This window comes from Microtus ochrogaster, unplaced genomic scaffold (genome assembly GCF_000317375.1).
Source record: "Microtus ochrogaster isolate Prairie Vole_2 unplaced genomic scaffold, MicOch1.0 UNK121, whole genome shotgun sequence".
Classification (NCBI taxonomy): domain Eukaryota; kingdom Metazoa; phylum Chordata; class Mammalia; order Rodentia; family Cricetidae; genus Microtus; species Microtus ochrogaster.
Window position 1 is genome coordinate 399,848 of NW_004949219.1, and position 13,050 is coordinate 412,897.

Below are 13,050 nucleotides of genomic sequence, written 5' to 3' on the forward strand. Positions count from 1 at the left end.
AACTAGCTCTTGTAGACCAGGCTGGCCTCAAACTCACAGAGATCTGCCTGCCTCTGCCTCCCTAGTGCTGGGATTAAAGGCGTGCGCCACCACCACCTAGCAATTTGTATTTTGGAACTAATGTTGGACCTCATTTTATCTTAGATCTCGCATCCTCTTTGTTTTCTTCTGGAGTTTGTTTGCATTTGTTTTTGTCTACTTTAAAACTTGGTTCTCTCCCTCCTTCCTTCTTTCCCTCCCTCCCTCCCTCCCTCCCTCTTTCCCTCCCTCTTTCCCTCCCTCCTTCCCAGACAAGTTTCTCTGGAATAGCCCAGGCTGCCCTAAACTTGTTTTGTAGATCAGGCTGGCCTTGAACTTGAAGAGTCCCAGGTGCTGAAATTTATTTTAAGGTGTGTGCCACCACTGCCCGGTAGTGTTTTGTTTTTTTTTTAAATCTTTTTTGACATGATTTGTGAAAGTTACTTATATATGCTAGCTACTAAGCCATTTTTTTTTTGGCTTAGTAAAAGGCTTAGGCTTTTCCTCAGTCATTTTCTTTTAGCTGTGCTTATGGTTTGTTGTTGTGGCCAGATACAGTTTTGATGTAGGCCTTATATTAATCTACAACATTATATACATTATATAGTAAAGATATCTTTTTTTTTTTAACCTGCCTACGTTGGGGCTGGAACGCCAGGCCTTGTGTGTATTAAGCAAATACTCTACCTATGTCCCCAGCCCAAGCCATTTTCTTCTTTTCGGTACTGTACGAACACCACAGTATATTTTAGTGAAATGTGTTCTTTGTCACCATGGTGCTAGATTCTCTTTCCTTGTCTTTGATGGCCCTGGTACCTACTGGCTAGTGTTTGTAGACCACCTCTCATTTGCTTGTCTCTCTTGTTTCTTTTGGACAGGGATTGTGGGCTAGGGAAGACTATCACTAAAGCGAAGGGCTTTTCTGATAGCCTTGTGTTAGATGTACGTGACCTCTCCAAGACTTCACTGATGTTGTTGACCTTGGTCATTAGGCTAAGATGTCTTCAGGTTTCTCTGATGCAAAGCTGTTTTTCTTTCCATTGCCCTTGGTTAGGAGTGGGTCCCTAAGCCAGCCCATACTCCATGGGAGAGGGTTAAAATCTACCTCTGGAGAGAGGAATGTCCGAGTATTCATGGGTATTTGTCACTGAGCTCCTTCCGTAGCCCCTTTATTTTCCATAGCTTTTTTCTACATATCCCTGTTGGCCTCAGACTTATGATTTCTTGCCTCATTGTCTCTGCTAGCTATGATTACAGGTGTGCACTACCGTGCATGACCACCTGCTCTCTGAAGTCTGAAGTCATTTCTCTCTCTTGCTCTCTCTCTCGCCCTCCTTTTTTTTTTTTTTTTTTTTTTTTTTTTTTTTTTTTTTTTTGCTTTTTGAGACAGGGTTTCTGTAGCTTTGGAGCCTGTCCTGGAACTATGTCTTATAGACCAGGCTGGCCTCGAACTCACAGATCCGCCTGCCTCTGCCTCCTGATTGCTGGGATTAAAGGCGTGCACCACCACTGCCCAGCCTGAAGTCGTTTCTCTTTAGACATGTGTGAGTGATGAGTTCCTACTTATTAATTAATTAATTTATACTGCTGTTGAATCTGTTGTTAGTTTAATTGTTGGAAAGCCAGTGAAGCATGTGGTTAAGAACATGGGTTCCTTGGATGTGGTTCTGCTCGCACGTAATTTCATCACCTTGGAAACAGGCAGGAGGATTGTGTGGGCATGCATCAACCTCAGGCACTGCCTGGCCTGTCTCCCCAGTTCCCAAAGAGCATAAATTCTGGATGGTGTTAGTTTAGAGCATGGCTCTGCCATTTAATGGTCACACGACCAGTCGTTTCCTTACTCGTGCTAGGTACATAAGTTATGGAGATTGAGCTAGCAAGAAAACTGCCTAGAGTAGTCTTCAGCCTGAGGAAAGCACTCGGGGGACTGAGGCATTTGTTACCTCAGTCATTAGCTGCAGGTTGAATTCTTTATCTGCTTGGGTTTCATCATACGTTTTACTGTCCACTTGTTCCTGGTGCTGGGGTTGGTCCATGACCTCCCATGCCAGGCTCACTTTACTGCTGAGCCATGTCCCCTGTCCTTCCTCCTCTGTTTTAATCTAAGAATTGTTTTTTTTAGTAATTTCAGGAAATTCATCCCCCCCACCCCCCTGTTTGAGACAGGGTCTCACTACTATATACTTTTGGCTGGCCTGGATCTCACTATGTAGACCAGGAGACCAGGCTGGATTTGAACTCACAGAGATCTGACTTCCTCTGCTTCCCAAGTGCTGGGGATTCAAAGTGTGCCCCCCCCCCCATCTGTCTTATTTTCAGAAATTCTGTTGCTTTTTTTTTTTTTTTTTCCGAGACAGGAGCCTGTCTGGAGCCTGTCCTGGGACTCACTCTGTAAACAGGCTGGGCTTGAACTCAGAGATCTGCCTGCCTCTCCTCCTGAGTGCTGGGATTAAAGGCCTACGCCACCCCTGCCAGACTGTTACTTTTTCAAACAATGGTTTCCCATTTTCTTTTCCTCAATGCTTACATCTTTTTACTCTCTATTTTGATATGAACACTAACTTTACTTCATCTCTTTCCATTGCATTCTGGTTACTTTCCTGTTCCAGTTTTCTTATGTCATATGGGAAAAATGGACAGACACAAAAGGGAAATTCTGAAATAAGGAAAGATCGAGTAGCCTGATCAGGTTATAAGTAATTAAACATGTGACTCATGAACTGGCAGAGAGGTGGCACAGACTAGGAACTCCAGAAAGAGCCGCATGTAAGAGACAGGCAGTCTTCGATGGAGGCGAGAGCTCACACTTGGGGACATACCTGTTATTCAGTGACAATAACTTAATAATGAGGAATTATTAAGTATGAAAGAAAGTCTTTAGGTAGAGGACTTTGTAAAAGCATCTCTTTCCTTGCTGTAAAGATTGACTTCTACAAAGATTTTAAATCTTAGAGACCTGTTAACTTCCCACTTATCAACTACCCACTCTTTCATACAATTCATACCGTTTGTGGTTTGAATTTATTTGAGATGTCATGTAAAAATCACAGGAGATAGAAAAAAAGAGATTGATACATTTGTCTTCTTAAAAATAAATATATTTACACCAAAAGAATTTCAGAGCAAACTTAAATGTCATAGTTCACGGAGGAAGAATACTTGCAACTCAACAGAAATTAAGGCTGATTTTTAAATGAATATTTCCTTCTGTTGATTAAGAAAGTCCATTAGTTTATAAAATGTAGACAGAGAGTATACATAGTGCACAGAAATGGGAACAGCGCTAATGCCTGTCCGAGAGCGGCTGTCTCATTTCTAAGGCATCAGATGAACTGGCTGAAGTGTTTTCTCATGGACACTGGATAGGCAGACAGTTCTCGGTCCTCAGTGCACATTGCAGTTACCTAGGACTCCCAGGTACTCATTCCAGTCTCCATGCCAACTGCTGAGTCTCCTGGAGTGTGGTATGGGTAATGATCTTTCTTTAAAGATCCTTGGCTAATTAGAGCTATGGCAGAGCTCAGACCCGCTGGTGTAGACTGAAAGGGTTGATGATAACCATGCGGCTGAGGTTGAGGAACAATCCCTGGTGCACATTCCCTGTGTATCACTTCGAAAACAAGACCAGACAGAGTCTAAGTGTGAGGACCTGCTTCAGCTCTGGGCAGTAAGCCATGCAGCTGGCAAAAACTGAAGGGAGCTCTTTGCATACAAGATTTCTGTAGAAAGAGTTCAAAGTAGGTTAAGCAGGGACAGAAAGCCATATTGTCCTACCATATAAGAAGGAAAAATGTACTTTTTTACATGTAGATAAAATTTTTGAGAGCCATAATAGAAATGGCTCACCCTACTGTCACAGAGAAGAGGAGGCTGGGGGAAGGGATGGGCAGGGACTAAATTGCAACTGGGGAGGCAGTAGAGCTGGTGATAGGCTATGTTCTTGTTGTTTTGGATTCCAAAACCCTGAGCAGCAACAGTGCTATATGAGCCCGGATTGTTTTCTCCCCTCTTCTGAGCTATCAAGAGAAGCCTTATACAAATGGTTAGACATTTTAGAGGCCTAGTTATCAGCTATCTGTTCTTAGATATTCGTACACTTTATACTTTCAAACTTTTTAATCTAGCAGTTTATTTCCTGCACTGACTAGGATTGTCTGCAGATAAGTGTTTGTAGTTGCCTAGTACGTGACTGCTTGGAAGGAATGTTTTAGGGAAACTGCTTTATCCCTTACAGAGACTTTCACTTTGTTTTCTTTCGAGGTTTCCATGGGTGAACTATCAAGATGGCAATCTCAACATTTCCATTCCGGTGTTTAGTATCCATGGCAACCATGATGATCCTACAGGGGTAACTACACACTTTGTTGGACTCTTCAGAAGGACATTGGATTAGTGCAAAGCATCATCCCTTTTTTCCCTAATAGTTTGCAGTCAGATTGAGCAATGAAATCAGTATTATTGTTTATGTTTTTAGACTTCTTTGTTTGATTTTAAGTTGGAGTAAGAATTGTTGTAGGAGAGAGCCGTACTGTTTTTCTCTTTGCAGTACTGAGGGTGGAAACCAGGGCCTGACACATGCCAGGTGGCAACTCTACCATCCCCAGCCCTCTTTTTACTGTTTTTCGAGACAAGATCTCATAAGTTACCCAAGCTGGCCTTGACTTTCTGATCCCGTCTCAGCCTATAAGTAGCTGGAATCGTAGCCACTGATCCAGGGCCTGCTGGGACCTTGCTTTTGTTTCTTCGGATTTTGCTAACAGTGCCTAGCTGGGAGTAGGGGTGACTACCTACCTAGAGCTCCTCAGCATCCTTGATCTCCTGGATTCTCACTGTAAAAAATGATCTTTTTCTTTAGTATTTTAAATCTAGATTCAATTATTTTATTCCCTGCTTGATATGAAAGACTGGCCATCCCAATACAAAGTACCTTTGTGTTTTTTCCTGTCACTATAAGTCATTAGTCTGTGGTCATATATGTACCCCCCAAAAAACCAAACTTCATTTGATTCCAAGGCACTTATTCACAGCTGATTTGGGATTGAGTGGCCAGGGCATCATGATATCGATGAGACACTAGTGTTGCCTCTGCTGTACGCTTTCAGCTGCTGTTGGTGGTCTGTGGCTGGAAGAATAGCAGCTGCTTAACAATTGGGACTTTGTTTTCAGAAGACATTGCTGCAATTTGTTTTTGTAATTAAGGGTTGAGTGTCCTTAATTCAAAAAGTGTTAAGCTAAAAGTGCCACAAAAAGAAAACCTCAAGGTTGATATGCAGAAGTTTTTGGTTTTAGATCATTTTAGGTTTTGGATTTTCACCTTGGAATTTTCACCTGGTGTAAGATCTGCACAAACATTCTAAAGTCAAGAAAACCCTTAATCTGAAAGTACTTTGATCCCAAGTTTTGGGAGTAAGACACACTTATCCTGTAGTCTACAGAGTGTGCTTTTGATGTGGGAGTGTGGTGCTCCTCAGACTGTAGACCGGTAGGATGGTTCTCACCCAGACCATCCTTTTCTGTGGTTAAACTCAATGCTCTTTGAAACTTTTGTATAGGCTGATGCCCTCTGTGCCCTCGATATTTTAAGCTGTGCTGGGTTTGTGAATCACTTTGGACGGTCAATGTCTGTGGAGAAGATTGACATTAGTCCAGTTCTGCTGCAGAAAGGAAGCACGAAACTCGCTCTGTACGGCCTAGGTAGGTGATGGCCTTAGGTCAGATGGGATTCCATTGTCCCCTTCAGTCGATAATTGTGAACAGTCGGCAAATACAGTTTCAGAGCTGGTGTGGACCCAAGAGACCTCCAAAGGGGGAGAAGTCAGACAATTGTGATTATTCCTTATTGGTACCTCTAAAAGATAGTGGAATGCTCTGGTGAATATAGTTTTGGTATTTCTTTTTTGTTTTTTCGAGACAGGGTTTCTCTGTGGTTTTGGAGCCTTTCCTGGAACTAGCTCTTGTAGACCAGGCTGGTCTCGAACTCACAGAGATCCACCTGCCTCTGCCTCCCGAGTGCTGGGATTAAAGGCATGCGCCACCACTAGTTTTGGTATTTCTAAGGACCAGTAGCTATTTATACTTAATGGCAGTTTTGGCAGAAAACAACAACAAACAAGTAAAATCTCTGCTTCCGTCCTATTTATTGTTTTGGACTCTTTTTTATAAAGCTGGATGATAGAAGGGCACGCTCTTTAGCAGAACTGCATTTTGGTATCATCGAAGTCTACGAGAGGTCAGAGCATCCTGTCTAGTACAGTGACACTGGCCTTCTTGGTTTGTGAGGCTGAAATCTGGCTACTCTGAGTTGTAATACACTAGACATAAGAGATAGGAAGATCCAATAGTAACAGATTGTATACATTAAAATTAATTTTGCTATTTTGTTTCAATGTGACTGGTAGAAAATTATTTATATATCTCATGCATTAGTGGCTCACATCTGCTTCTATTCTACAACTGACATCTTATTATTAAAGCAGATTCAGAAATCTGCTTTACCCTGGGTGTGCTATTATGTGCTTGTAATCCAAGCACAGGGAAAGTGAAGAAGGGAAAATCCTTTCAGCTCACTGGGCAGCCGAAAGTTCCAGATCAGGAAACTATAGACCAGTTGGAGGCTCTTTCCTCAAAGTAAGGTGGATGGCACCTGAAGAATGACATTCAAGGTTGACCTCTGTCTCAGCCTGCACATCTCATGGGCATGCTCAATGCTCGCTCGCTCTCTCTCTCTCTCTCTCTCTCTCTCTCTCTCTCTCTCTCTCTCTCTCTCACACACACACACACACACACACACACACACACACACACACTGCTTTGTTAATTTCATTGTTTTCCATTTCTTTTTCTTTTTGTTTGTTTTGGTTTCTTCAAGGCAGGGTCTCACTATGTAGTGCTAGCTGTCCTGGAATCACTCTGTAGACCAGGCTGGTCTCAGACTCAGAGATCTACCTGCCTGTGCCTCCTGAGTGCTGGGATTGAAAATGTGCACGACTACTCCTGGCTTCTGTTTTCCTTTTCTTTAGTGTTCTGTAGGAATGCCTTTTTTGCTAGACTTTATTATATGTGAATGAAAAACTAAACTCTGTTTTTAAGGAACACATTTAAAAGTTTCTGTATATTTTATATTTCAAATACTTTTTTATTTTTTAAAATTTATTTTATATGCATTGGTATAATGGTGCTAGAGTCTCTGGAACTGGAGTTACAAATAGTTGTGAGCTGCCATGTTGGCTGCTGTGAATTGAGCCCCAGGTCCTCTGGAAGAGCAGTCAGTGCTCTTAACTGCTGATCCGTTTCACCAGTCCCTGTATCTCAAATATTTTTGAAGCTAGAAATAATGTGTAAAATCCATTTCTTGTGCTTTATGTCTGTATCTCCAGAAAAGTGGCTTGCTCTTACATTGAACTGTGTCTTCACTGTTATCTGGGGCAGTCCCTTCAGTGATCCATTCTCCCCCGAGGTAGCCATCCTATTCTGTCCTCCTTAACTGGTGTCTGCTCCATCCTAAACCTAAAGAAGAGCTTTGTGCTCAAGTTCTCAGAGTCCTACCTCCACCTTCTCCCTTCAGTGATGCACCTGTGCACCCCCACAGTTCTTTCACCTGTGAGTGTTGGAGCAGAAGTGGGGTCCCCGTTCCCTCGCACTGACAACATACTCAGCAGTTACCCTTCCCTCAGCCTGTGTCTTCAGGTTTTACCAACATGTAGTGCTTTACGTGCAGCTGTTACTGCCAGCACAGCCTTGTGTGCTGGGCTTGCCTGACCTGTGTCCACTCCGTCTCCTCTGTACATCAGATGTCACTGACTCTGCTTCTCTAGTTAATGTGAACTAGCAGCCTTGGCAGCTCCACAGTTATTCTCTGTGTTCATGTCTTGACCTTTCCTCTTAACATAATGATGACAACTTAGTACTGTTTTCTTACCTGTTTTCTTGGTGTCTTCTACCCAGACCAAGACAAACCTCTGTGTATGGGAAGGATTACTTAAAATTATTAAATTATTAAAAAGCACAAACTCAGTATATATAGTAGTATTACACTTTAAAACATGTTTTAGAAAATCTCATCCCTTTTAGTGTTCATTTCTGTGCATGCTGTGTGGTATATCATAGCTGAAAAGCACGTTTACATTCATAGTGAAGGGAAGGCACATGGTGCTGCTAGATGTCCTGGTGGGAATGTAAGCATAGGAAATTCATTCATCTCTCTGTACATATTACCCTAATTCCAAAGTAGAAAGTGTTCTTTGACTGCAAATGAGTGCTGTTGTCCTTGAACCTGGGGCACTTGTTAGTAATACCATTTATACATGCGATTCCAGAATTCAGATACACATCTGAACAGAGAAATGTAGTCCTGTGAGAAATGCATAATTTAGAAGAAAAGCCTGTTCATCATTGAAGTCCACAGTAGGAAAACACGTTTGAAATAGTGTTGTGTCCTCCCAGGGTCCATTCCAGACGAAAGGCTCTATCGGATGTTTGTCAATAAAAAAGTGACCATGCTGAGACCGAAGGAAGACGAGAACTCGTGGTTTAACTTATTTGTGATTCATCAGAACAGGTAATGGTACTCTGAAATAAAGCACTGAGGTTCTCAGGATCTGTTTGTGCAGGACTTTAGTACAGGTCTGACTGCTTCACCATCACCAGCGTGGATTCAGGAGGAGTCGCACTGCTTTGTGCGCCTTCAGGCTGAAGCCAGTTTATGAGGATTAATAACCAGGAAGGAGTGTGTGCCCCGAATAGGGGAGACACAAGAGTGACCATAACAGACACTAATGCAGCGAAGCGTGGACCAGTGCCATTCCTGTAGCATCCCATCTGCTTCCTCATATCCCTTAGGAAACATTGTTTGGGTTGTGAATTAATCATTCCATGTGCTTTATTGTGGATATTGTATTATCCATAGAAGATACTTAGTATATTAGGAATCGCTGTGTGTCACCGACAGTGAGTAAGTGTTTAATATTACATTACTGAGTTTCATCCTTTCTGTTACTGATCTGTAGTTGTAGTTTTCTTCTGTCAGTGAACATTTTATTTCACATTTTTTGCTTTATAAAGTTTGATGCAGTGAATACTTTCTTTAGACATCTCAGTGTGTGTGTGAATGCCTTTCCAGAAACATAGCTAGAGCGGCTGTTTGCTTTGTTTGTTGTTTGTTTTTACAAGGCAGGGTGTCTCTGTATAGCAGCTCTGGCTGTCCTGGCACTCACTCTGTAGACCAGGCTGGCCTCCAACTCACTGAGATAGATCCTCTTGCCTCTGCCTCCTGAGTGTTGTGATTAAAGGCGTGCACCACCACACCTAGCCTAGATCAGTTGTCTTTTGCTAATGGTTGTAGGTAGTTTATTCTGTTGGTAGAGTCCACGATGGATCGGGAGGAAGAGAAACCAGAGGAAGTGTGGTTTGTCCTGTGATCTCTACAGTGTAAAAGTAAGGTGAGGTGGTAGGAGTGAGTGCAGGAAGCTGGAAGGGGAGAGAGACAGAGCTGGGAAGTCTCTGAAGAAGACTCCAGGATTTGGGCCTGACCATGCAGTGTATTTCAGTGCATTTAGGTTGAGTGCTGGGTCAGTGCAAGGCTTCAGGAGGTAGATTTAGGAGTCTGAAACGGTCTCAAGTGTGTTTTGGTATACGAGGGTTCCTTGAACCTTTACACCACTGCTGAGCATTCCCTTTTCTGCCTCACCTTGCACTGCACAGGGAAAGGTGGAGGAAAACCCATTATTCCAAAAGATTAAGCCTTAAGAAAGGTGGAAAGCCCTGCTGAGGGTTGTGTGACAGCTCACTGCAGAAGATGGTGATACTCACGTGTGATCAAGAAGACAACAGCTTGCTCCTCAATGCAGTTCCCACTTTCTCTTTTGAAGTTAGTGTTGGGGGAAGATGCTTTCTGACCATATGAATACTTTGTTTTCCATGGTACTGTTAAGGACTGACTTGCCCGCAGGGTGATTGTGTATAGTAGTTAGCACTGTGGTGTAAGATTTGTGCTGTTTGTTGACCTCTATTCTTGCCATATTTGATCATTGGGATTCCTTGTAGGAAAGACCAGACCCTTCCTCATTTATTTTCCTATTTATGTTTTTATATCAAGGACTTGGAGCAGGGGGAAAGGAAGGAGAGGAAGAGCAAGAGAGAGGGCAGCTATCTGTTTTTGTTTATTAGTTTATTTGTTGAGTGTAGCCTTAGGTTCTTGACCTCACAAGATGCTGTAATTCAATCTTGTATTTTCCTGCCCTCCTTCAACCACTTCACCAAGGAATTCTGACTGCTTTTGTTGGCAGTGTTTAGAGCTAGGATTTGTGTGAGCTCTAGGTGTGTTTGTTGATGCTGAGCCTCTCGGCCATCTCAGTTGAACAGAGTTAATAATAGTAACACATGTAAACAACTGTATGTGTGCGCACAGAAACACAACCACAAGTTCATGCTGATTCCAATCTAATCCAGAGCCGCGTAGTCCATTTGTGTCTTTTGCATATTCGTGACTTTTTTCCTGAAAGAAGCCCAGTGCATGCATGTGTGTGTCTGAGGATCCAACCCAGCCTTCGCATTGCTCAGCAAGTGCTCCACCTCTAAACACATTTTTGTCCTATTTGTTCCTGTTGCTTAGCTAAAGTGCACACCTGTGTCTCTGTGAGGAGCACATTTCCCTCTAGAGTACAGTGTCCGTGGACTTCAGTCCGTGGCCTGCCACAGCTAGTCAGGATGCCAGGTTCCCTGAGTTGCCCTGATTCATTCCTGCCTTCTTTCTCACTACTGGGTGTGATTTGTTTCTCCCCTTTTCATTCTTAGACACATTTGCTGCTGCTACATCTGGGAAACAGGATTACTCAGCTGGGCGTGTGCTAGGCACCCTTTGTATTTGACTTATTTCCACTTTATAGTGACCAGCTCGGTTCTTGCTGCAGAAGGAGGGATACTACTGAAGCTAGCAGGAGACTTTGCAGTCTCTCACAGGCTGGGTTGTGTGCTCTATGAAGGCACCATGCCATTGTGCTATGTTTGCGTGTGTCCTGCTTTTCCTCACACCCTGCATACTTGACTCACACAAAGACATACGAAACACAAAGGCCCACAGCTTTCTTAACTTTGCTTTCCATCTTCCCTGAGTGTAGCTGCAGTTTCCCTTGCTGTTCTCTTTGTAGCACCCTCACTGCCTGCTCTTCCCTGCAGGGCGCTCTGTTCTCTCAGGTGGATCCTTCCTCACAGAGGCCTGCTCATTCTAAAAGCACAGCTTTCAGATAAGGTCATTGCACTTCAGTGTCTTCTGCTAAAATAACCACCGCATTCCTTCCTTTTTTAAAAATTTATTTAACTTTATTTTATGTACATTGGCATCAGATCCCCTGGAACTGGATTTACAGACAGTCGTGAGCTGCCATGTCTGTGCTGGGAATTGGACCTGGGTCCTCTGGAAGAGCAGCCAGTGCTCTTAACCACTAAGCTATCTCTCTGGTCCCTATTCCTTCTTTTTATAGCCAGTAGAAGTTAAGCATCACTGAACACACTTAGGAGTGTGTTCTTTATAACAAGTTTACATTTAACTCAGTTTTTAAAATCTGTCTGCTTCGTGGGGTGTGCAGTCAGGACCACTTGTGGGTTTGCGGTAGACAGAGCTGGTTTTCCTGACTTGCCCAAAGTAGAGTATTCTCTCTGTAAACTCTGCCGTCTCCTTCCAGTGCAGACCTGGCTTCCTCGTGCTTCTAGTCAGGCCTCTGGTTTGATCATACCCTACAAATTTATAAACCTGTGCTCTGAAATTCAATAGAATACCCATCCCTTGGGCAGTTTCTGACAAGATATATGTAGATCTGTGTAGACCTAAGATGAAATGCTCCCTTACTGCTGCGAACTTATGTTCTGCTCTTAAATCTTGGTGTAGGAGTAAACACGGGAGTACCAACTTCATCCCAGAGCAGTTTTTGGATGACTTCATTGACCTCGTTATCTGGGGCCATGAACACGAGTGTAAAATTGGCCCAACTAAAAACGAGCAGCAGCTCTTCTATGTGTCTCAGCCTGGAAGCTCAGTGGTGACTTCCCTTTCCCCTGGAGAAGCTGTGAAGAAGTGAGTACTTTCATATTCCAAGTCAGTCCTTAAGAAATCCTTGCTGTAGGTTGGTTACCCCACACCCATGGTTTGACAGCAGAGAATAGCTTGCTTAGTTTTTAGATTTCATTCATTACTCTGTGTGTGAGAGATAGAGGGAGGGAGGTGTGAGGATGCACATAGACCATGGAACCACTTCTCTTCCAGTTGGCTTGGGTTCGAGGATCAAACTCAGATCTCAGGCTTGCAGACAAGTGCTTAACTCACTGAGCCGTCTCTCTTCCCCTGAAGGGCACTTTGTGTGTGAAGCTTGGGTATTGTTGTTGCACTGTTTTCTTGGTTTTGAAGGTCCCCCCCACCTCATCTCATTTATTCCTAGGTAAATAAAAAAGTGAAAAAAATCAAACATACAAGCGCTTGCTGCTTTAAGAGAAGTAGTACAGATATCCGTAGTTCACCTTGACATCTAAAAAATAGGTAGCTCGGTAGATACTTTAATTAATTTAATAAAATGCCTCACAGTAGAATCCAAGAATTGGGTAAAATGGGCTCCCTACCAGAGTTCTAACTTTGCTGTGCATGCGTTTCTTTACCCACAATAAATTGGGGAAATGGTTTTTTTCTGTAAGTTCACAAAATGCCAACAACTTAAACTGAGCTTCTGTAGAAGGTCTCACCCAGTGGTTCCGCTGAGATATTCTGATGGTTATGGTAATGTGGTATAAGGAGCATGGCAGTGGAGTGTATACTTGTGGTTTTCCCTGTGGCTCTGTCATGATCTGGTTAGCATTTTATTATACTTTTGTCAGGTTTGTTTCATTATGAAGTTGTATCTTCTCAGACAGGAGATGATGGAAGAGTACATTTTATTCTTATAAAGAAGAATGTTTGCCATTTTCTACTATAAAAAATTAAATTAACAGAAATGTATTTTTAAGAGTATTTTTTTATAATTACTAAGTGAAAAATGGAGCCTTTCG

The 13,050-nt window shown here is 42.8% G+C and overlaps 1 protein-coding gene across 4 annotated transcripts in view; it reads left to right on the top strand.

Moving 5' to 3' along the window:
- Mre11 (MRE11 homolog, double strand break repair nuclease) overlaps positions 1–13,050 on the top strand; it is a 49,885-nt gene that overhangs the window by 6,394 nt on the left and 30,441 nt on the right. For all 4 annotated transcript variants that reach the window (XM_013355380.2, XM_026778280.1, XM_026778281.1 and 1 more), the window contains 4 exons: positions 4,282–4,369; positions 5,574–5,715; positions 8,464–8,578; positions 11,903–12,088. In XM_013355380.2, coding sequence (XP_013210834.1) covers positions 4,282–4,369; positions 5,574–5,715; positions 8,464–8,578; positions 11,903–12,088 — 531 coding nt within the window. The remainder of the gene's footprint in view (positions 1–4,281; positions 4,370–5,573; positions 5,716–8,463; positions 8,579–11,902; positions 12,089–13,050) is intronic.